The 25,262-nt window shown below is 36.9% G+C and overlaps 1 protein-coding gene across 2 annotated transcripts in view; it reads right to left on the bottom strand.

Moving 5' to 3' along the window:
* The window catches only part of MAGI3 (membrane associated guanylate kinase, WW and PDZ domain containing 3), a 243,382-nt gene that overhangs the window by 19,641 nt on the left and 198,479 nt on the right, over nt 1-25,262 (bottom strand). For both annotated transcript variants that reach the window (XM_001381996.5, XM_007485160.3), the window contains exon 16: nt 14,901-15,086. In XM_001381996.5, the coding sequence (XP_001382033.1) occupies nt 14,901-15,086 (186 nt within the window). The remainder of the gene's footprint in view (nt 1-14,900; nt 15,087-25,262) is intronic.

Genomic DNA, 25,262 nt, shown 5'->3' with positions numbered 1-25,262 from the left:
GCTTTGTAATATAGTTTGAGGTCTGGGACTGCAAGGCCCCCATCATATGTGGTTTTTTTTTCATTATTTCCCTGGATATCCTTGATCTTTTGTTATTCCAAATGAACTTTGTTATGGTTTTTTCTTAATCAGTAAAGACATTTTTTGGGAGTTCCATGGGTATGGCACTAAATAGATAAATAAGTTTGGGTAGGATGGTCATTTTTATAATATTGGCTCGTCCTATCCATGAGTAGTTAATGTTTTTCCAATTGCTCAAGTCTAGTTTTAGTTGTGTGGAGAGTGTTTTGTAGTTGTGTTCATATAGTTCCTGTGTTTGTCTTGGGAGATAGATTCCTAGGTATTTTATTTTGCCTAAGGTGATTTTGAATGGGATTTCTCTTTCTAGTTTTTGCTGCTGAGCTGTGTTGGAGATATATAGAAAAGCTGATGACTTATGTGGGTTTATTTTGTATCCTGCAACTTTGCTAAAGTTGTTGATTATTTCAATTAGCTTTTTGGTTGAATCTCTAGGATTCTTGAAGTAGACCATCATGTCATCTGCAAAGAGTGATAACTTGGTCTCCTCCTTGCCTATTTTGATGCCTTCAATTTCTTTTTCTTCTCTAATTGCTACTGCTAATGTTTCTAGTACAATGTCAAATAGTAGAGGTGAAAATGGGCATCCTTGTTTCACTCCTGATCTTATTGGGAATGTATCTAGTTTATCCCCATTGCAGATGATACTAGCTGATGGTTTTAGATATATACTGTTTATTATTTTTAGGAACGACCCTTCTATTCCTATGCTTTCTAGTGTTTTTAATAGGAATGGGTGTTGTATTTTATCAAAGGCTTTTTCTGCGTCTATTGAGATAATCATGTGATTCTTGTTGGTTTGCTTGTTGATGTGGTCAATTATGTGGATGGTTTTCCTAATATTGAACCAGCCCTGCATCCCTGGTATAAATCCTACTTGATCATGGTGGATGACCCTTCTGATCACTTGCTGGAGTCTTTTTGCTAGTATCCTATTTAAGATTTTTGCATCTATATTCATTAGGGAGATTGGTCTATAGTTTTCTTTCTCTGTTTTTGACCTGCCTGCCTTTGGAATCAGTACCATGTTTGTGTCATAAAAGGAGTTTGGTAGAACTCCCTCTTTGCTTATTATGTCAAATAGTTTGTATAGTATTGGGATTAACTGTTCTCTGAATGTCTGATAGAATTCACTGGTGAATCCATCAGGCCCTGGGGATTTTTTCTTAGGAAGTTCTTTGATGGCCTATTGGATTTCATTTTCTGATATGGGATTATTTAAGAATTCTATTTCTTCTTCTGTTAGTCTAGGCAGTTTGTATTTTTGTATATATTCATCCATATCACCTAAATTGGTGTATCTATTGCCATATAATTGGGCAAAGTAATTTTTAATGATTGCCTTAATTTCTTCTTCATCAGAGGTGATGTCCCCCTTTTCATCTTTGATGCTGTTAATTTGCTTTTCTTCCTTCCTTTTTTTAATTAGATTGACCAGTACTTTGTCTATTTTGTTTGTTTTTTCAAAGTACCAGCTTCTTGTCTTAATTATTAAATCAATAGTTCTATCACTTTCAATTTTATTAATTTCTCCCTTAATTTTTAGGATTTCTAGTTTGGTTTTCTGCTGGGGGTTTTTAATTTGGTCGCTTTTGAGTTTTTTTATTTGCATTTCCAATTGATTGATCTCTGCTCTCCCTTGTTTGTTAATATATGCACTCAGGGATATGAATTTACCTCACCTCTGATTACTGCTTTGGCTGCATCCCAAAATGTTTGAAAGGATGTTTCGCCATTGTAATTTTCCTCGATGAAATTATTAATGGTTTCTATGATTTCTTCTCTAACTAAATGATTTTGGAGTATCATATTGTTTAATTTCCAATTAGTTTTTGATTTGGTTTTCCATGTACCATTACTGATCATTATTTTTATTGCCTTGTGGTCTGAAAAGGCTGCATTTATTATTTCTGCTTTTCTGCATTTGTGTGCCATATTTCTGTGACCTAATGTATGGTCAATTTTTGTGAATGTGCCATGTGGTGCTGAGAAGAAGATGTATTCCTTTTTATCCCTATTTATTTTTCTCCATATGTCTACTAATTCTAATTTTTCTAAGATTTCATTCACTTCTTTTACCTCTCTCTTATTTTTTGATTTATCTAAATTTGATAATGGTTGGTTCAAGTCTCCCACTAATATGGTTTTACTGTCTATTTCTTCCTTCAATTCTCCTAGTTTCTCCATTAGAAATTTGGGTGCTATGTTATTTGGTGCATACATGTTGATTAGTGATATTTCCTCATTATCTAAAGTCCCTTTTAACAAAATATAATTACCTTCCCTATCCCTTTTGATCAGGTCTATTTTTGCTTTGGCTTTATCAGATATCATGATTGCAACTCCTGCCTTCTTTCTGTCAGTTGAGGCTCAGAAGGTCTTACTCCATCCTTTAGTTCTGACCTTGTGAGTGTCTACCCACCTCATGTGTGTTTCTTGAAGACAACATATGGTAGGGTTTTGGATTCTAATCCATCCTGCTATTCGTCTACGTTTTATGGGTGAGTTCATCCCATTCACGTTCAAAGTTATGACTCTCACTTGTGGGCTCCCTGGCATTTTGATATCCTTCCCTAATTCTAACCTTTCTTCTTCAGCTCTACCTTTTAGTCCAGTGATTTACTTTAAATCAGTCCCCCTTGTACTTCCCTTTCTACCCCCCTCCCTACTTATTCCCTCCCTTATTTTCCCCTGTAGTCTTTTTAAAATCCCCCCCCCCACCCTCTCCCTCCCTTGTACTGCTTCCCTCCCCACCAGTCTGTTTTTTACCCTTCTACTCCCCTATAGGGCACAGATCTATTCTCTTCCCCAATGGATTGGATTGTTCTTTCCTCTTTGGGTCAGTTTCAAAGTACGTAAGAGTTGAGTATTTCCTGTTTCCAACCTCTTTACCCTTCCAGTGTATCGATGTTCTCCCCAACCCCTTTGCCAGCCCTGAGTTTTCTGTCCTTTCAGTAGCTCTGAGGGCTCCTGATGGGATTGGGTTCAGCTGGTGCCCTAAAGCTGGGACCTCCCTTGAGACTCAGATGGAAGGACCCACCCAGGGGGCTACAGGCTTCCCCCTTCTCTCTATGTTTCCCTGCCGTCTGTGTTGGGTGCCCTGGAGACTGGCTCAGGTTGCTTTCAAGGTGAGTCCTCAGAGCCCTGAGGTTCCCACTGCTGCCATGGGCTCAGCACGCTAGGTTGGGGTGGGTGGGTCCTGGGACCTTCCTTCTGCCTACCCCTTAGATCTGAGTGATCTAGGGTTCTGGATTTTGGGGTGCGGTACCTTTTGATCCAGGTCCAGGAGGAGGGTTCCCCAGGTCTATCCTGTTGTTCAGTTTGAATTTCTGTGTCCTAGGAGCACTCTGTTTGCGATCGGTAAGGAAGGGATTCCGAGGTCTGAACTTTTGCTGCTTCTACGCCTCCATCTTGACCAGAAGTCCGGTCCCTTCATTTCTTAATTGCTTACTTATTCCTTAATTCTTTGACCATGAATCTTTATCTTTATTCCAGTCATTTTCTACTCTGCTGGCTGATGCTCTACTCTCCAAACTTGGCCTCCAAAGTCTGCTCAGGAGCTTCTTGAATCTCTCCCTGGATTCAATATTCCTCATCTTTCAGTCTGGGCATCTGGAACCGTGTTTCTGATTGTACCTGTTGCCTCTTCCACTTCTTGAGCTAAGAACTACTAATTAAATCAACATTCCTATCATAGCTGGAGGAGTGTCAAAGGTCTTCTTTATTGTTCTACTGAATGTCTTTGCACTTTCCTAGACTGAAACATCTTTCTCTGACTCTTCTTTCCCATGTGTTATTGCCAATTGGAAGGTAAGCTCCTTAATAGCAGAGATTATTTTTAGTTTTCCACCATATTCCCAGCATATGAAGGGCCTGATGCATAACACAAGCTTAATAAATGCTTATTGACTGACCCAATGAATAAGTTTTCATCCAGTCACTACACTACAATTAAAGTCTGCCTTCTATTCTTGTTTCAACAAAAATGTCTCCCAAAAATCAACTCATTTAATTTAAGCAATATATGTCCTCCTAATTGCCAAATCCACTGGCCTTTTCTCAGTTGTCATTCTTTCTGACTTGCATATATCTGACCCTGGCTAATCCTTCCCTTAAATTCAATTACACAAAAGTAGCTAGTATTTACATTCAGTTCCTTTTGATGACCATTTTTAAGAGTATAGTGCATCTAAAAGGCACTTTGTTTGCACTGTGTTGGGGATTCAAAGATAAAGTGAAAAAGTCCCTGGTATGCAGGAACTTACATTCTCCTGGAAGGATATAAAATGTCAACAAAGTAGATGTCTGACTGAGTCTTCCAAACTCCGAACCCAGCATCAGGCCCACCACACTATGATGTCTCTCAAGAGAAAGAGCTCCAGAAGGTGAAAGAGCTGGGTGATTTAGGATATAGTGACAGGCCTAGAGACAAAAGCTCCTGGTTCAAATCTGGACTCAAACATTTCCTAGTGGTGTGACCCTGGACAAGTCACCTAACTCCAAACTGTCTAGCCCTTATTGCTCTTCTGCATTGGAATCAATACTTAGTATCAATTCTAAGACAAAAATTAAGGGGTGGGGGAGAGACAGACAGACAGACAGAGAGACAGAGAGAGGGGGGTGGGGTGGGATGTGTGTGTCTCAGTCCTGGACAGAGGCTCTTGTGAAACAGTTAAGAAGACTGAGAATCAATTGGATAGGTGGGAGAACAAGAGGGAGGGCAGCCCCTCACCATAAAAAAAATGACATAGTTTGAGGGACGAGGACTGAAAAAAGGTGTTTAGGAGTAAAATATAAAAGAGATCATAGGCAACTTAAGTAAAAAGTTGAATGATTCTGCCGGAAGTCAGAATATAAGAGGTGGAGAAGTGATGGGAATTAGAGGTGAGGACATGAACACAGATGTCTTTTTAAAGGAGTTTGACTATTAAAAGGAAGAAGTACAGGAAGAGAATTTGCAGGGATAGAAGAGTTAAGAGAAGGAATTTGAAGGATGAGGAAGCAGAGGTGGCACATAGATTGGGAGAGCCTAAAGATTAAATGCTTGTTTTAAATTTATTTTTATTCTGAATTTCAACACTGAAAAGACCTAAAAGCATTCTTACACATATACAGTAGAACTCAGAAAGGACTGCATACGAAACCACAACTCTGTTTCATACTTTTTTATATAATAAATAAGACAAGTTACTTTCAAAACAGTTTTGCCTGTTGGTACCTCCTGAACTTGTTTCTGTTCTCTTCTGTGCATTTAAAAGGGACTTACCTTCCACAGCCAAAAATTATTGCTTCCTCTACTTCCCACAATTAAACTATCAAAGAGGGAGTAACAAATTGTAACAAATAGGTCTAGTCGAGCAAAATCAATCTACATAGTGACTATGGTAAAAATTGTAAATTGTAAATCTTTTTCTGCACCATGAGTCTTATCATCTTTCTGTAAGGAGGTAAATAATATGCTTCATCACAGGTCCTCCAGTCATGGTAATTTGATGAATTATGTTCTTCAGTTTTTAAATTGTCTTTATAATGTGGCTATTTTATAAATTATTCTCTTGATTTTGCTCACTTTATTCTGCCTACATCAATTTCTATTACCAAGAATTCTCTAAAACTATTCCTTTTCTTATTTCTTATAGTAATAATATTCCAAGACATTCATACACAATTTGTTCTACCGTTGCTCAAGTGATAGCCATGTCTTAGGTTCCAGTTTTCTTTTTTTCCTTTTATTCCCCATTTCAGAACCAGCAAATGTTGCTATAAATAATTTTTGTATATATGAGGCCTTTCTTCATATTTTTGACATCCCTGGGGTTTATGCCCACTAGTGCTATTGCTGCCCAAAGGTACAGTTTGGGGGCTTTTCTAGGAATGCTTTTCGGACAGGAAATTCAGAGCTCTGTCAAGAGTGCATTAAGGTGGCTGTCATCCCACAGTTCTGCCAATATTTACCATTTTATCTTTTGTCATCTTAACCAGTCTGATGTGTATGAAGTGAAATCTCAGCGTTGTATTAATCTAATTACTAATGATTTGGGTCACTCTTTCACACATGGCTCTTGGGAGCCCCTGAAGTTCTTCTGAAAACTATTTGTATTCTTTGATCAGTTATAGAGGGCCCTTATTCCTATATGTTTGTACCAATTCCTTCTCTATCTTTGATATCATATCTTTATTAGAGATATTTTATATTGGATTATTCCTACTTGACAATTTCTCCTTAATCTAGTTACACTGACTTTGTTCTTACAAATGCCTTTGAATTTATGTATACAGAATTATCTATTTTATTTTTTTAAGTACTCCTATTTGTTATTTTAAGTATAAACCTCATGATGGTTGTAAAATTTACATTTCTGTAATCTCTTTTTAGTGATCATACCATTTTCTAATAGAAACTTTTATACTTCTCCTTCTGTATTACTCCCTGATTTGTTATGTATGGCATACTGTACATGCTCACCATGTGAACATTCTCCATTGGGCAAAAAACTTTCAGTTATTTTGGGAACTGCCTGACTTTAGAGACTTACAAGACTTGTAGCCACACAATATAACTAGAAGAATATTGTTAAATAGATGGGCCTTTATTTCAGGGAGATGTTCAGGGTCATTAAAATAACTGCACAATTTATGAAGTCAGTTAAGCCTGCTTTTCTTCTTGTATTCAATTCTGGGTCCAGCTCACTTCAATCTCTTTGCAGTGTTTTTTCTTAGATAGATGTAACAAAGGAGAAGCTCTCTAGGTTGTCCTTTCAACTTTTTGACATAATATAGACAATCTGTAGTTTTCATTCACTTGGTTTTTTCCTATGTGTTTAGACCAAACTTTTTTTGAGAGATCATGAATTTCTTTTTAGGAAGCTTTGGAGTTTGATCAACATAACACTACCTCCAACAGGATCATTTGGAAGATCCATTGCTCCACTGCAGTGACTTTGTACACTGGACCATGACAATGGCAAATACTTTTGGTAAGGATATCCATTGTTTTATACATTATTTAGTATTAATAATCAGAGATCTGAACTACTTTTGTTTCCCCAAAGAATCTTGTATGACTTTCACAAATGTGAGAGACACTGTGTTGTAAAATTAAGGTGAATATATTTTTTTTCTAAATTAAACATTCTGGAGCAACTGAGTGGCTCAGTGGATAAAGAGCCAGGTTTGGAGACAGGAGGTCCTGGGTTCAAATTTAGCTTCAGGAACTTCCTCGCTTTGTGGTCTTGGGCAAGTCACTTAACCCCCACTGCCTAACCCTTACTGTACTGTGCCTTGGAAGTGATACTTAGTATCACTTTTAAAATGAAAGGTGAGGGTTCCTTAAAGACAAATAAAATGTTTCTTCAGAGTCAACAAATAAAAAGATCTTGTACTTTTTATACCCTTAAGTCAATTGTGGGACCATAAAAATATAGTCTACTATGGAATACAGCTTGCAAAAGATATTCTGACTATTCCTTTTTAATTCTCTCATTAAAGATGCCCTCAATGTATGTGTATATTATCCTCATATAATTGTGACTACATAGTGAGGCTATGGGATAGTAATTATGAATATTAACAAAAAAAATGACCAAGAGAATAAAGTCTAGGATTTGCCCCTCACATTTTTCATTTATTTTGAAATTAGATCCCTCAATGCCTTCAAATTTTGTCTCCTATAAACAGACCTCCATTGGGAATAAATGGTTTAAGTCTAGCTGCTTTTTTTTTCTTTCCTTTCTTTTTTGTAAGTGGCATTTCTTCTTCCTCATCCAGCAGATCTAGGGCTGTGATTTTAAAGTCCAAATGTGTAGTTCAAGGTATTAGATCAATATTGACAAATATTTTCCATTTTTTTCCTGTTTCTTTTCCTCCTTCCACTTCCATTCTTAAAATGCTCTTGGGAAGACTTTGTTTCTCTCACCAATCTATCTTCAAAGTTTCCTACACTTTATTACTCCTCTGTTTTATGAGGTGATTCAGAGAATTTTCTTCTATCATCCTTTCACCATACAATTTAACAAAGAAGTTTACATTTTAAATCAGTGTTGCTGTTGGTTGCTATATCCCTCTTATTGGCAAAGTGATCAATTGTTTGGTAGCTCACTGGGATCTTCTGGTCTACCTTTTATGGCAATTGTCTTTTCATCCTTCTTATTCTTGATTTATATGTGTGTATAGTGTGGATAGAGATCTGACCATGAAACCAGAAAGATCTGGGCTCAAGTCCCTGTGATTCAGGAAAAGTCACTGAATAATTTAGTACTTTAGGCATTTCTCTAACAGTATAACATTGGAGAGAAGGTGCCTACTGGTGGTAGAAGGAGATTACCCACCAGACTGTTTCGTATTCCACTGAAATCACATATCTAGTTCCTATCCCTATCCCCTATTATTATATTAGAATGTGAGCTAATATAATAGTTCACATTTTTTTACCCTCCTAAATCAATTCACAACTCCTCAATCCATCCTTTAGCTAAGAACCTTGCCTTGTGTTTCATTGAAAAAAATTGAGGCCATTCATCAAGATCCCTTTTTCTCTCCTTCCTCCTCCTCATCTCAAATCCTTCAGATACTTTCTGCTACTAACTCCTCCTTCACTAGCTCAGATGCAGAGGTGACTAATCTCTTTGCAGAGGTACCCAAGTGATAGCAGATTTTTTGGTAATTGCTCTCTTTATCATCCCTATGGTTCTTTATTTTCAATATCTTTTTGTCTTATGGTTGCTTCCTTCCTACTTACAAACATGCTTATTTTTCCATCCCTGGACAAATTTCCATTTGTCCATCCCCGATGTTCTATATTTATCCTCTTCTTTTGTGGCTCAACTGCATGAGAAAGTGCTTTACAATAGGTACCTCCAGTTTCCTTTCATTCACTTAAAAAACAAAACAAAACAACAAACTCTTTATAGTTCCAACTTGTTTGCCAACTTCTCTTGCACAGAAGAGATAAATTCTACATGTACCAATAAATAAATAAATCAGATCAACATATACAGTATTTATGAAATCCAGAGACTCAGTCAACAGGTAGAGATGGAAGAAGGCAAATACCAAATACCATGTTTTGCATTCAAAGCCCTTCATGACCTAGCCCCCTCTCATCCTTTGAGTCTCTGACACTTCTCCTCCATGCATTCTTCGATTCTTGCTGTTGCATAAACAAGTCTTTCCATCTCTTGGCTCTGGGCATTTCCTTTGCTGCCCACAAAGTCTGAAATGTTCTTCTTGCTCAACACTGTCTAGGTTTCCCTGGCTTCCTTCAAATTCCACCTACAGGAAGCCTTTCCTAATCCAATTAATTTTGGTCCTGTCCTTCAGTTAATTATTTCCTATTTATCCTGTATGTGGCATGTTTGTACATATTTATTTGCTTCTTGTCTTCCCCATTAGATTGTGAGCTTGAGGGAAGAGACTGTCTTCTGCCTTCATTGGAATCCCCAGCATTTAGCAGTGCCTGGAACTTAATAGGTATTAAATGAATGCTGACTTTTAGTCACCCAAGCTTGCAACCTAGGAGTCATCCTCAACTCACTCTCTCACATTTCCATAACCCCTGACAGCGGATTACTGGGAAAGTTCTTTTTTTATGACACCTCTTTCTGTTCTCTGGCACTGCTATCGCACTGGTGCAGGCCTGCCCTCATCATCTCATACCTGGTACACTATAAGAACCTGCTGGTGGCTTCTATGCCATCATTTTTTCCCTAATCCAATCCCATCTCCATTCAGCAGTCAAACTGATCTTCCTAAAAAGCCACTTTCTTTTTTTCACCATGGAAGTAGAAGTTGTTCTGATTGTACTGATGAAATATAAATCCTTTGTGACCAGGGAATGTTTCATTGTGTCTTTAAAAAAAATTTACACAGTACCTGGCACATAGGAAGTATTTACTAGATGCTTCTTGACCAAGAGCAAATTGTACATTTCTCATTTTCCTTCTCGTTTTGTAATAATTTTCATCTTTGCTTTAAGAAGCTGATGTTCTGATTATGTCCACAGGCTGATTCAGGAGTGACTTCCCCATTAATAATGAGCAGTTTCCTGCCTATTAAAATGTAATGAATTTCATTTTCCTGATGTGATTGTCATGTCCAGTGCCACCAGATTAGTTTCATCAAGAAAATAGACCAGATATATAGGTGTGAGGTTCCTGTACAGTTTACAAGTCTTTGGTCTCTCTCACTCCTTCTTCTTGAAGCATATTTTTGTTTTTTAGAAAATAAATTTAATTGTTCTCATTTTTATATCACTTGGCCCCAAGAATGCCATTTCTTATAATAAAGAATAGAAAAAGAGGAAGAAAACCAGTTAAGCAAAATTAGTTAATTTATCAAAGAAGTCTGATATAGGCAGGGCTTTGCTCTAGTGCTTCCCCACCATCTAACATCACTCAATTCAGTCCACTTCTTGTGCTCTTCTTCTTTCCACTTACATTGTGGCATACACTGTTTTTGAACCCATCCCCTTTTAATCAGTTCATACAAATAAATCTTCCTCTGCATCTCTGTACTGATGTTTATTTTTCTTACAGAATTCCATGATGATGTACCATAATTTACTTAACTGTTAGTTCTTTGATAAGAACCTACTTTTTTCCCCCAATTATTTACTAGCACAAAAAAAAGTGCTATAAATATCCTGGCATTTTTGGGGTCCTTTTTAATCAAAGGTATGTTTGTGTTTATATACTAACAAGTGGAATTTCTAGATCAAAGTGTACAGACATCTTTCTTCACTTTCCTGAACCAATTTCATACATTCTTCATTTTCTTCCTACATTTCTGCCTGGCCACTGAAGTCACTAAATGACTTCACAAATATATGTTGATTTAATTTAGAGGATTTATTGAGTTCTTTGTCCAATTTCTATTTCCTCCTCTGAAAGAAATATTGGTAAATAGTTGTAATTTTTGCAAATACTTATCAAGAGCACTGTTGTCCAAGATGAACAAATATTCTATTTGTGCTAGTCATTAACAAATTGAAGAGTATCTTCTGAACTGCCACATAAGTAATGATGGCTAGTAGCAAATAAGAGTATGTTTTGGGGACAACCCCTGAGGTCTCCTCCTGATGGTCCACTACTAACCCTAATACCTTTTTCCACTTTAAGGATCCTTTTTATTCCAAATTTTAACTCATTTCTACAAGTAGAGAGAAATGCCTGTCATGGCAAAAAGAAGTTAACAGGGAAATGTCAAAAAGTCCATCAATGCAAATAAGAGTGATGGTTATTTATGAGCACTTCCTACTTACTATTTTAGGACAGGAGTGCTTTTAATTTCATCAGGCTTGGCTGGAGAGCTACACACCTAATAAGTAATTACATGGAGGCTTGAGAAATGTGGGACAATTTCTAACTTTCTTTTAACAACTTTCCTACACTCTTCCATATAATCTCTAGTATAATTTTAGTATAATTTTGCTAAACAAAATGTACCCCAAACTGCTATTTTAAAGATAGTCAACTTACTCTTTCTGAATTACATGGACTTTCTCCCTCCATCTTTTATTTCAAGTTTAAATGAAATTCTCTTACGTAAATATTTCTTCCACGTCTAATTGTTTAACCATTTCAAAGAGTTTCTGAAATTTACAGATTATTTTATTTCTTTAAATAAGTATTCATTCTAACGCATGAAAATCAGGTCCACTTTCTTTCAGAAAATCCTTCAAAGAATAAAGAATTTAGAAGAGTAGTTACCTCTCAAAAAGGTAATTCAAAAAGAACTTGATTTTTCAAACTCAACTTTCTGTATTTTTAATGAGATTAGAAAGTGATTGATGAAACCCCAAATTGTAGCTCTACTATGAGGACCATTTAGATATGGCTTGTTTTGAGATATGACCATTAAAACTAAAATCAGATTTGACAAAAAGAGAAAAATCATCTTGAAAAATAATGGGTTTTAAAATGCAAAATATTGTTCTACATTCATCAATCACACACGAAATAATAGAACTCGAGTGATGACAAACACCTGAGAGATGAGAACCAGAAACCAGGTCTTTTAGCTCCTAGGCAAGTGTTCTTACTGTCATACACTACTAGGCTTAAGCCAATTAAAAGACAGTACATTGTAAAGATAACAGGATTTACCTTTCTTGGCCATAGTATAAAATATAGAAATGAGGAACTGGGGGGTAGGGAAAGAGCATGTGTAACAAAGATGAATATGAATCACAAGGGCTTTAAATGAAAAAGAAAGAGGGAGGGAGCAAACTGCCTATGTGTATTCATAGAGATTATAAAGCATAACTGCATGTAAGAGTAGAGACATATAGAAACCAATTCAGAAACCAATATAGAAACAAAATTCAAGTCAATGATAAAATCTGAAAACTTAATCATCTAAACAAAAATATGCAAATTATGGACAACAACCAAGAACAATTAGATATTCTAACTGGAAGAGAAAATTTTGATCTAATTGGTATCTTTGATTCTTGGTGAGATAAGTGAGATTGGAATATGGTCCGATAAGAATACATCTTAGTGGCAGCTGTGGGACTCACTGGGTAGAGAGCTAGGCCTGGAATTCAGGAAGTCCTGGTTTAAATGTGGCCTCAGATACTTCTATTTATGTGAACCAGGTCAAGTCACTAAATCCCAATTGCCTAGCCTTTGCTGCTTTTCTGCCTTGAAAATACTTTATTCTTTAAATAAATAGATAATTTAATTTAATTTAATTAATAATTTAAATAAATAAACTTAGTATCAATTTTAAGACAGAAGGTAAGAGTTAAAAAAGTTACCTAAGAAAAATAAGAAGCAAGGAAGAAATTGCCTTTGAATTTGTGAATAGGGTAAGTAAGAATTCTTGATCAAAAAAAAGATAGAAGGAATCATAGAAAAGACTATTTTGATTACATAAAATTTTAAAAGCTTTTAAACAAACGAAACTAATATAGATAAAACTAAAGGGATAGTAGGTAACTTGGAAAAATTTTGCAACAACTTTTACTTGAAAAAGATCTAGTTTCCAAGCTATATAAAGAACCCATTTATCAGAATAAGAGCCAACTTCTCCAACTGATTAAAGCTCAAAGGATATGAATAGGAAGATTTCTAAGGAAAAAATTTCAAACACTCAACAATAATAGGAAAAAATGTTCCAAATCACTAAAAATTAGGGAACTTCAAATTAAAGTAACCTTGTGGTTCTTTCTATTTTACAGTCCTCAGAATAAAAGTTTTTTTTCTTTAAATAAGGCAAATAACATTGGAGGAGCTGTAGGAAAATAGATGTATTAATGTATTGTCAGTGGAGCTGTGAATTGATGTAGCCATCTTAGAAAGCAATTTGAAATTATGTTTTCAGATTTCTTAAACTGTGTCTACTCTTTGACCCTGTGATAATACTATCTTTACACACTAGAGAGATCAAATATAAAGGACAAGGACCCATATGTACAATATATTGATAGGTCCTTTTTGGGGTGGCAAGGAAAGAGAAACTAAGGAGGTGCCCATGAACTGCAGAATAGCTGACAAATTATGTTATATGGCTGTAATGTAATATTATTATGCTGTAAAAAATGCTGAAAGTGATAGTTTCAGGAAATTACTAAAAAGATGTGGCTCATCAATGCAGAATGAAGTATGTCAAATCAATAGAACAATTTATACAATAGCAAAAATGCTGAAAAGATAAACAGCTGTGAAAGACAAGAACTCTGATCAATGCAACGAACAATGGTGATTTCTGTAGAACGATGATACAATATGCTCCCCATCTCCTGAGAGAGAGGTGATATATTCACGATACAGCTTGGGATATCTTTTGTACATGGCCAATATGGTAATTTGTTTTGCTTGACTATGTATATTTGATACCAACATTCTGTTTACTTTTTATCAATGAGTTGGGTGAGGGGAGAGAAGTCTTCTCTAATCTTGCCCCAACCTAACTTTTCTAATTTTCTCTTCATATTCTTCCTTTTTAACTTTTTACTACCTCTGGGTCTGTTGTTTTAAGACCTAATTATGATCTCCAAGTATCTTGAAGTTTCCCTCTTTTTTTTTTAAAGTTAAAAAAGAAAAAACCCTTAACTTTGGCTTTAGAATGAATACTAAGCATTAATTCCAAGGCATAGGTGATAAGGGGTCAATTGGGGTCAAGTGATGTAACCAGGAAATGTGTCTAAGATCACATTTGAACCCAGGCCCTCCATTGTCCAGGCCTGGCTAGCTAATCACTGAGCCAGCCAACTGCCCCAGCTTTCTTCTTTATAAAGCAACTGTGCTGGGAGGAGCCTTCTGTCTTATGAAAAAGAAGCTATCTAATGCAACTAACATGAACAGTTTCATATCAAGTAACTTCTGTTGATCTATTTAGAGGATTCCCTTCTCGCTCTAGTATAGATTAGATTTTTTTTTTAAAAGGAAGTATTGTCAATCAGACTTCTTCCTCCCAACTTGCTTCTATTCTCCAACATAAATATACATGGCTGATAATTACTAGTTGGGTTATTTTACTTGAGCTGCTGGCATTGTTATAACAAAATGCCTTTTAAGGTCATTAAATAGGAAAGGTGCAAAATGAGACACCAGGATTTTATCAACTGTTCTATTATCATGGACTCTGGATTTTCTGGCAGGTGGCTTGTCTCTTTTTTAAGTAGCACTTCTACATGTTCAGTCTTGCCTTCCACTTACTCTGTATGAAGTCTATACATACACTACCGTTCAGTGTTGTCTCCCCAATTAGAATGTAAGCCCCTTGGCCATTTTTTGTATCCCCAGAGTTTATCACAAAGCATAGCTCATAATAAGCACTCAATATCAAATGCCTATTGACTAGTATCTGATCCATCTTACCCTCCTCAGCAACGACAGCCAGGGTGACAGTGACACCAGCATCTTTGATGAGCTGTACAATATTATCATGGGATAGTTCAATGATGGACTTTCCATTTACTGCAGAGATCCGATCCCCTACTTTCAGTTTCCCACAGCGATCTGCTGGACTTCCTTCAATGACACGTCCAATTTTATGAGGAATCACTACAAAATCAAGAGAATGAATTTCAGCTTTCAAAAGCACCTGCTTAATTGTTGAAGGTAATTCCAAAAGGACAGAAATATTTGATTGGTGGCTACTAATAAAAATTCCTGGTACAGTCAACAGATTGGCCATATAACCCAAACACCAAAAGGCAAGTTACAAAGAGATTTTTTTTTTAGCTATACATATAAAATGGTTTTATTTATCTGACAGCCACAGTTCGGTAATTTAAATTTCCAGATATCTAGTGAAAAGTAGGGAAATAAATATATAAAACTAAGATTTTTAATCAATTGGGATACCCATAAAACAGGTAATTCTTTAGTGGATCAAGGATGAAACTTTACATGGAAAGCAAAGTGACTAGGAAATCTATTGGTTGTGGAGATCAAATTATTTCCCACTAAACTATGCTCAGGGGGAAAAAAAAGCATAAAATTGAATTAAAGATATAGTCAAAAGAAAATTCCCTGCAGTGCTATTATATCACTGGAGATATTAATTTGAAATGGCCATTTGGGGGAGATTTTGTATAAGGAATTCTTGGTCAGGTTAAGTACTGGACTGACTGGCCTCTGAAATTTCTTTTAAATCTGAGATTCTGAATATATTTGCTTGGAGATTTGAGAATCTAGTGAAGAGAGCTTAAACTGAAGGTGGAGTGGGGGTAGGATAACAGCTCACATATATCCAAAGATACTAGCAGATAGTATAGGGAGACTAGCAGTGGTAAGGGCCCAGTATTAATCACTTTGAGTTTCCAACAGATAAGGAAGAGGAGGGGATTGAATGACCTCTGGAAGGAATAAATGCTTGTTCTCTAAAGAATGATGAGGAAGACCTACAAGCTCGTTCAGGTAAGAGATCATTTAGTAAGGATCAGAGGAAGGAGAGACTAGTATTGATAATGTCTCTCTGACCTAATAACGTCAGAGAGATCCGGTGGCTTTCTGGGGCATATATTCAATATGTTTATAGAGAAGTTCTCAAGAATCATCAAAGCAGACAACAAATGGGCACTCTTGGTGGTTCATGTAAGTGCACAAAACATGACGAGAAGTAACCTAGAAAGCAATGTTAGGGATCAGGGAGACTTAGGCAAGAGACTAAAGATCAACATAGGTGGTGTTTCTATTACTATTAGTAATCACTGTTAGTTTAAAACATAAAGGCAGATTTGGGAAATAAACAACAGATGTAAAGAATGATAGACTCCTGCCAGGGAAAGAGTATACTTAACAAGGGTTGGGAAGAATGGATTTCCAGAATTTTACAAATGTAATCAATAACTGAAAAAAGAAGGTGGAGAAAAATGCCAGGTATATGGCTCTGGATTTATTCAAAAGAATAGAATAAGTAAAAACAGGGCAGGTAAGTTGGGAGTGGGATGGAAACAGAACAAAAGTGTTTATATTAAGATATACTCAGGTGACTTGAATAAAAAGATCACATTTAAAAAAATTGGAAGAGAACCAGATCAGGTACCTTTTATAACTATAACTAGGAGAAGAATTCTTAACCAAATGAGATAGAAATGACCACAGAGATAAAATATATAATTCCTATTACACAAACTTGAAAATCTTTTATACTCACAGAATCAATGAAACTATGATAGCTGACTGGAAAAAAAATCTTTGCATCAAATATCTCAGATATCTCAAGACCTAAAGGGAACTAACTTTGTTTTCACTTTTTTGTCAACTACTTAAAGAGTTGCTATAAATATTTTTTAGTTTATTGGTCCTTTCCTTCTACTTTGACCTTCCAAAAGGAAAAGGGAGAGTATATGCTGAGGAAAGAATCTCTCTAAGTCAAAAGTTGTAGATTTCTTAGCAGATTTCCAAATCACTTTCCAAATATCTGAATTATCAATGTGCCCATCTTTCCACCACTGCCCCATTGGTCATTTCTATCTTTTGTCATCTTTGTCAGTTTGTTTGGTGTGATATGACATTTAAAAATTCTTTTAATTTACATTTCTTTTTATTCTCTTAGAGGTAGCTAGATAGCATGAAGAATGGAACCCTGGACTTAGAATCAGAAAGATCAGAGTTTGAATCCCACCTTAGGTATATATATATATATATTTCCTATAGGATCCTGGACAAGTTGATTAGCCTCTCTTAGCCTCAGATTTCTTGACTATAAAATGAGAATATTAATAGTACCTATCTCACAGGGTTGTAGTGAGGATGATTTGTCATTAAATGATAACATTTATAGAAAGTGCTTTGCAAACATTAAAGCACTATTATAAATGCTAGCTATTATTATCATTGTTTTGATTGCCTGACCTAGAATCAAGAAGGTCTGGATTCAAATGTAGCCTGAGATTTGTGACCCTGGGAGAAGGCACATATTGCCTTAGATTCCTTATCTGTAAAATTGGGGTGATAATAATAGAACATACCTCCTAAGGTTGTTGTGAAGATTAAATGACATAATAATTGTAAAGCATTTAGTCCAGTGTCTTGCTCAAAGCAAGTTTTATATGTTAGATGCTATGCTGTTATTAATTATTACTGAATTGCAGTCACTATTAATAGTTTGAAACGTATTTGTTCATATCCTTTGATCTCTTATCCATTAAGAAATGAATTTTAGGGTGAAAATAGAAGAGGCAAGATTTAGCAATAGAAAAGATGTAGTGTGTGAGTGAAGCAGTTGAGGAAACACTGAGGGTATAAGCCTAACAACAGGATGGTGGTGTCCTCAAGAGCAGAAGGGAAGCTTGGAAGAGATTTGGAAGGGATTGGGAGAAAAAATAAAGAGAGGTCTGTTTTAGACATATTGCATTTGAGAGATCTTTGGGACATCCATTTCAGTATGTCCAACAGGCAGTTAATGAAGCAGGACTGGAGGTCAGGAGAGAGATTAGGGATGGAGAGAGATCTGAGAATCACTGGCACACAGATAATTGAATCAATGGGAGCTTATGAAATCACCAAGTAAAACAGTTTAGAGGAAAAAGAAAGGGCCAAGGGCAGAGCCTTGTGGGTACCCATGGTTGGTGCGTATGAATTGGGGCAGAGCCAGCAAAAGAAACTAAGATAGTGGTTTCAGAAAGGTAGAAAGAACACCGGAAGAGAACAGTTTAGCAAAAACCAAGAGAGAAGAGAGGATTCAAAAGAAGGTAGATGACAGTATCAAAGGTTGCAGAGAGGTTCAAAGGTCTGAGAAAAGGCCATTAGCAGTTGAGATCATTAGTAAGGTGGAAGCCAGACAGCAGAATTTAGAATGAAGTGAGAGGAAAGGAAGTGTAGGCCCTTATAGGAGGCAGTTTTCTCAAGGACTTTTGCCAAAAAAAGGAGCAGAGATGGCTAGGATGATTACTGGGGAGGGTCAGATTAAAGTAAGGATTTTTTGAAGATAGAGGAGATAGAAGTATGTTTGGAGGCAGCAGCAAAGCAGGCTGCCAACACAGGAAAGGCTGAAGATTAATGAGAGTGTGGAGATGATAGTGAGCAATCTTCTAGAGAAGACAGAAAGGAGATCAAGAAGGGATATAGAAGGGTTGGTCTTGGCAAAGAGCAGGAATGCTTCTTCATGTGAAATGAGGTGGAGAAGACTGTAGGGAAATGCATCTGAGTAATGTGAGATGAGAAATAGGTAAGAAGAGGGAGCTCTTGGTGAATAACCTTAATTATTTCATTGAAATATGAGACAAGGTTCTCAGGTAGTAGAGTTGGGAAGGAGGTGCTACAGGAGGTTTGGGAAGGGATGAAAAAAAGTTTAGAAAAGCTGCTGTAGTGTGTGGGAGTGTGCCGAGTAGGGAGGTATAAAAGGATGGCCTTCCTGAAATGAAGGTGCAGAGATGATTGTGAAGTATAAATTTGTGCCAGACCAAACCAGCATGGTCTTTGTGACTCTCTTTAGTTCTGTTTGGTAGCACATAAACAGGAGCAAAGGTATAGCAGGCTATGGAAGTGATCCAAGGTCGGGGGTTGGCAGAGTGGTGCCATAAGGAGGCAAAGTACTTGAATATAAGATGCAACTGTTTTACCAAGGAGCTGAGAGAGCAAAGAGTGAAGAATGTTGCCAGTGCAGGGGGTGATGGCTTGGACATCAATGAGAAGTAGAAGAACTAGAGGGAATGATAAAAGATTACGATCAGACAAAGGAACTTTGGTTTTCATGAATATGTAAGGGATACACTGAGAGGTGATGACCAGATCAAGTGTATGACCAGTTTTAGCAGATCCCTCACAACTGGGCAGGGGGAACCACGATCAGAAAAGGTCTTATTTATCAGGTGAAACTGGTGCTATGTTTTAAAACGAGTTTGGGGTTTCAATAGGGAGAACATTCCATTCATGGCAGAGACAAAACCTTGAGAGATGCTCACTCGTAGTGGTTGGAAGGATGATGATGAAGCAAAGGAGGTAGAATAAATGGTCAGACAGGTTAAGAGGAAAACCAGGAAACAATGGCATTACAAAATCTCTCAAGAGAATGAGAATAATTAGGAGGGAATACCTTTCAGAGCCCAAACCTGCAGAAGTTGAGTAGAATGTGGATAGAGAAAAAGCCATTGTAGAAAGGTGGTTGGATTGGAAGGAAATTTGCAAGAGACTGAGAAGAGAGTAGGAGGTGAGGAAATGGAGGCAATGAGTGTTTTTTAAAAATGTATGATTATACTTAATATTTTAGGGAGTAGACAATTTAAGTGAGAATTTGCTAACATTTTGTTAGCAAAAACATCACACTATTTCCTAGGAAAATGAAATGTCTTATCAAATATCCTTCAAAAACATCCAACCACAAAGTTGTTACTTAGTTATTTTCAGTTGTCCAACTCTTCATGACCCCTTTTTGGAGTTTTTTTGAATTTTAAGTGACTTGCCCAGGGTCATAAAGCTAAGTATTTGAGGCTGGATTTGAACCTTCTTGAACCAAGCGCCAAGGCTCTATCTACTGTTCCACCTGGCTACCCCTCAACCACAATTAGTTTTTCTAAACTACATCAATTAGATAGAAAAATGTAGTTAAGATGTTGCATTATAATTCTGTTGCTTTCTATTTGTTGGTATAAAGAAAAATGTCAAGATTTTTTCAACTACTTTGAATAATTTAAAAATTAACATGCAAAGACTTGGATTGGTCTCATTAGATGAATGAATAATTTGCAAGACAGTCTTAGTATGCTTGGTTGGTCTACTAAGTTCAAAGACATATTTACCATACAGTTGAAATAAACAAAACAGCACAGTACAATGGAAAGAATACTAGATTTGTTAAAGATATAAGTTCAAAATTCACCTCTGTTATTACCTACATGGCCTTTGTCAATTTAACTGGCCCTCAGTATACTCATTTGTAAAATGAGGCATTTCAACAAGGTGGCTTCTAAACTTCTAGTTAGCTCTAAATCTATTCTCTTAAGAGTTTCACAGGTCTCTGGCCTGAATCTATTTTGGAGTTAATTACTCAGTTCTCTTTTGTGCTCTTTATATTTTCCTCAGGCAATGGATCTCTTTTTGGAAATAGTTTTAAATGTCTCTCTTAAAAAATTAGTTTTGGGACTTCCGGTCAAGATGGCGGCTTAGAGAAAGCTAAAGTTCAGATCTCCAGAAACCCTTCCCGACTGATCTCAAAATATAAGCTCCTAAGGTGCCAAAATTCACCCTGGGAATCCTCCTCCTGGACCTGGATCAAAAGGTACGGCCCCCCTCAAAAGCCACAACCCGAGATCACTCGGACCTAAGGGGTAGAAGCGCAGAGTCCAAGGCTCCGGGAAGCCGCAGCCCCACCCCCCCTTAGAGAGCAGGGTCCTCTGAAACAACAGCAACCCTCAGGGCGGGCAAGACAGCCTCACCAGCTGGATCCTGCTATTCAAGTCTCAGTGAAAGTCACTGCCCTAGGAGCTCCGGGAAGCAGCGGCCCCTTCCCCCGCAGAGAGCAGGGTCCTCTGAAACAACAGCAACCATCAGGGATGACAAAACAGCCTCACAGCCAGCTATTCTGAAGGCAACTTCCGGAAAGCAACCCGACCCAGTCCAGTTGAGGGGGCACCTTAGCAGCAGGGAAACAGAGAGAACCAGGGGAGAGTGTGGCCCCCTGGTCTGACCCTTCCATTCCAGTTCCAGGGAAAGTCATTGCCTTAAGGCATACTCAGTTTAACCAAGGGAAAGCTCACAGAACGGATAATCTGCCCAGGACTAAAGCCTCTGAACACCAGACAGAGATAAGAAAAGCTAATCCTCCCCATTCAGAGATGGAAAACTCCACAGAAGCACAGAAGCCCAAAAATCCCAAGAAAAATAAGAAGAAAGGGGCGACTTTGAACACATTCTACGGAGCCAAAATACAAAATACAGAGGAGATAGAAGACGATACACAAGAAAATGCTCCAAAACCTTCCAAAGGAAATGGAAACTCTCCACAAACCCATGAAGAATTTGAATCAGAAATGACCAAAAAGATGGAAGCCTTCTGGGAGGAAAAGTGGGAAATAATGCAAAAGAAATTCACGCATCTACAAAACCGGTGTGACCAAACTGAAAAGGAAAACCAGGCTTTAAAGGCCAGAATCAGGCAACTGGAAGACAACGATCGTGTAAAAGAGCAAGAATTAATAAAGCAAAGCCAAAATACCAAGAAATTAGAAGAGAACATAAAACATCTCACCGACAAGGTGACGGATCTGGAAAATAGAGGGAGAAGAGATAATTTAAGAATAATTGGACTTCCAGAAAAGCCAGAAATAAACACCAAACTCGACATCGTGATACAAGATATAATCAAAGAAAATTGCCCAGAGATTCTAGAACAAGGGGGCAATACAGCCACTGACAGAGCTCACAGAACACCTTCTACACTAAACCCCCAAAAGACAACTCCCAGGAATGTAATTGCCAAATTCCAAAGCTCTCAAACAAAAGAAAAAATCCTACAGGAACCCAGAAAAAGACAATTTAGATATAAAGGAATGCCAATCAGGGTCACACAAGACCTTGCAAGTTCTACTCTGAATGATCGTAAGGCATGGAACATGATCTTCAGAAAGGCAACAGAGCTGGGTGTTCAACCAAGAATCAGCTACCCAGCAAAACTGACTATATACTTCCAAGGGAAAGTATGGGCATTCAACAAAATAGAAGACGTCCAACTTTTTGCAAAGAAAAGACCAGAGCTCTGTGGAAAGTTTGATACTGAAAAACAAAGAGCAAGGAATACCTGAAAAGGTAAATATTAAGGAAAGGGGAAAGGAGAAAAATGTTATCTTCTTCCTTTACTCAAACTCTCTTCTATAAGGACTACATTTATATCAATCTATGTATACTAACATGTGGGGAAAATGTAATGTATAAATAGGGGGTAAAGAAAGACCAAATAGAATAATCTTTCTCACACAAAGATTCACATGGGAAGGGAAGGGGAAGAAAACTCCTATAAGAAGGAGAGGAAGAGAGGGTTTTTTACTTAAACCTTAATCTCAGGGAAATCAACTCTGAGAGGGAAAAACATCCAGATCCATTGGGATCTTGAATTCTATCTTACCCAACAAGGGTAGGGAGAAGGGAAAACCAAGGTGGGGAGGGGGAGAGGGAGAACAAAAAGGGAGGGAAAGAGAGGGGGGAGGGGGAGGGAACAAAAAGGGAGGGACTATAAAGGGAAACATCAAGGGAGGGGACAAGGGGGACTGATTCAAAGTAAATCACTGGACTAAAAGGTAGAGCCAAAGAAGAAAAGGTTAGAATTAGGGAAGGATATCAAAATGCCAGGGAGTCCACAAACGACAATCATAATTTTGAACGTGAATGGGATGAACTCACCCATAAAACGTAGACGAATAACAGAATGGATTAGAATCCAAAACCCTACCATATGTTGTCTTCAAGAAACACACATGAGGCGGGTTGACACCCACAAGGTCAGAATTAAAGGATGGAGTAAGACCTTAGGGGCCTCAACTGACAGAAAGAAGGCAGGAGTGGTAATCATGATATCTGATAAAGCCAAAGCAAAAATAGACCTGATCAAAAGGGATAGGGAAGGTAATTATATTTTGTTAAAAGGGACTTTAGACAATGAGGAAATATCATTAATCAACATGTATGCACCAAATAATGTAGCACCCAAATTTCTAATGGAGAAACTAGGAGAATTGAAGGAAGAAATAGACAGTAAAACCATATTAGTGGGAGACTTAAACCAACCATTATCAAATTCAGATAAATGAAATCAAAAAAGAAATAAGAAAGAGGTAAAAGAAGTGAATGAAATCTTAGAAAAGTTAGAATTAATAGACATATGGAGAAAAATAAATAGGGATAAAAAGGAATACACCTTCTTCTCAGCACCACATGGCACATTCACAAAAATTGACCATACATTAGGTCACAGAAATATGGCACACAAATGCAGAAAAGCAGAAATAATGAATGCAGCCTTCTTAGATCACAAGGCAATAAAAATAATGATCAGTAATGGTACATGGAAAACCAAATCTAAAACCAATTGGAAATTAAACAATATGATACTCCAAAACCATTTAGTTAAAGAAGAAATCATAGAAACAATTAATAATTTCATCGAGGAAAATGACAATGGCGAGACATCCTTTCAAACCTTTTGGGATGCAGCCAAAGCTGTAATCAGAGGTAAATTCATATCCCTGAATGCTTATATTAACAAACAAGGGAGAGCAGAGATCAATCAATTGGAAATGCAAATGAAAAAACTCGAAAGCGATCAAATTAAACCCCCCCCCAGCAGAAAACCAAACTAGAAATTCTAAAAATTAAGGGAGAAATTAATAAAATCGAAAGTGATAGAACTATTGATTTAATAAATAAGACAAGAAGCTGGTACTTTGAAAAAACAAACAAAATAGACAAAGTACTGGTCAATCTAATTAAAAAAAGGAAGGAAGAAAAGCAAATTAACAGCATTAAAGATGAAAAAGGGGACAGCACCTCCGATGAAGAGGAAATTAAGGCAATCATTAGAAATTACTTTGCCCAATTATATGGCAATAAATACACCAATTTAGGGGATATGGATGAATATATACAAAAATACAAACTGCCTAGACTAACAGAAGAGGAAATAGAATTCTTAAATAATCCCATATCAGAAAATGAAATCCAACAAGCCATCAAAGAACTTCCTAAGAAAAAATCCCCAGGGCCTGATGGATTCACCAGTGAATTCTATCAAACATTCAGAGAACAGTTAATCCCAATACTATACAAACTATTTGACATAATAAGCAAAGAGGGAGTTCTACCAAACTCCTTTTACGACACAAACATGGCACTGATTCCAAAACCAGGAAGGTCAAAAACAGAGAAAGAAAACTATAGACCAATCTCCCTAATGAATATAGATGCAAAAATCTTAAATAGGATACTAGCAAAAAGACTCCAGCAAGTGATCAGAAGGATCATTCACCATGATCAAGTAGGATTTATACCAGGGATGCAGGGCTGGTTCAATATTAGGAAAACCATCCACATAATTGACCACATCAACAAGCAAACCAGCAAGAACCACATGATTATCTCAATAGATGCAGAAAAAGCATTTGATAAAATACAACACCCATTCCTATTAAAAACACTAGAAAGCATAGGAATAGAAGGGTCGTTCCTAAAAATAATAAACAGTATATATCTAAAACCATCAGCTAATATCATCTGCAATGGGGATAAACTAGATACATTCCCAATAAGATCAGGAGTGAAACAAGGATGCCCATTTTCACCTCTACTATTTGACATTGTACTAGAAACATTAGCAGTAGCACTTAGAGAAGAAAAAGAAATTGAAGGCATTAAAATAGGCAAGGAGGAGACCAAGTTATCACTCTTTGCAGATGACATGATGGTCTACTTCAAGAATCCTAGAGATTCAACCAAAAAGCTAATTGAAATAATCAACAACTTTAGCAAAGTTGCAGGATACAAAATAAACCCACATAAATCATAAGCTTTTCTATATACCTCCAACACAGCTCAGCAGCAAAAACTAGAAAGAGAAATTCCATTCAAAATCACCTTAGACAAAATAAAATACCTAGGAATCTATCTCCCAAGACAAACACAGGAACTATATGAACACAACTACAAAACACTCTCCACACAACTAAAACTAGACTTGAGCAATTGGAAAAACATTAACTGCTCATGGATAGGAAGAGCCAATATAATAAAAATGACCATCCTACC

This window comes from Monodelphis domestica, chromosome 2, assembly GCF_027887165.1.
Source record: "Monodelphis domestica isolate mMonDom1 chromosome 2, mMonDom1.pri, whole genome shotgun sequence".
In the NCBI taxonomy this organism is placed as follows: Eukaryota; Metazoa; Chordata; class Mammalia; order Didelphimorphia; family Didelphidae; genus Monodelphis; species Monodelphis domestica.
This window is presented reverse-complemented; position numbering and strand designations above follow the sequence as displayed.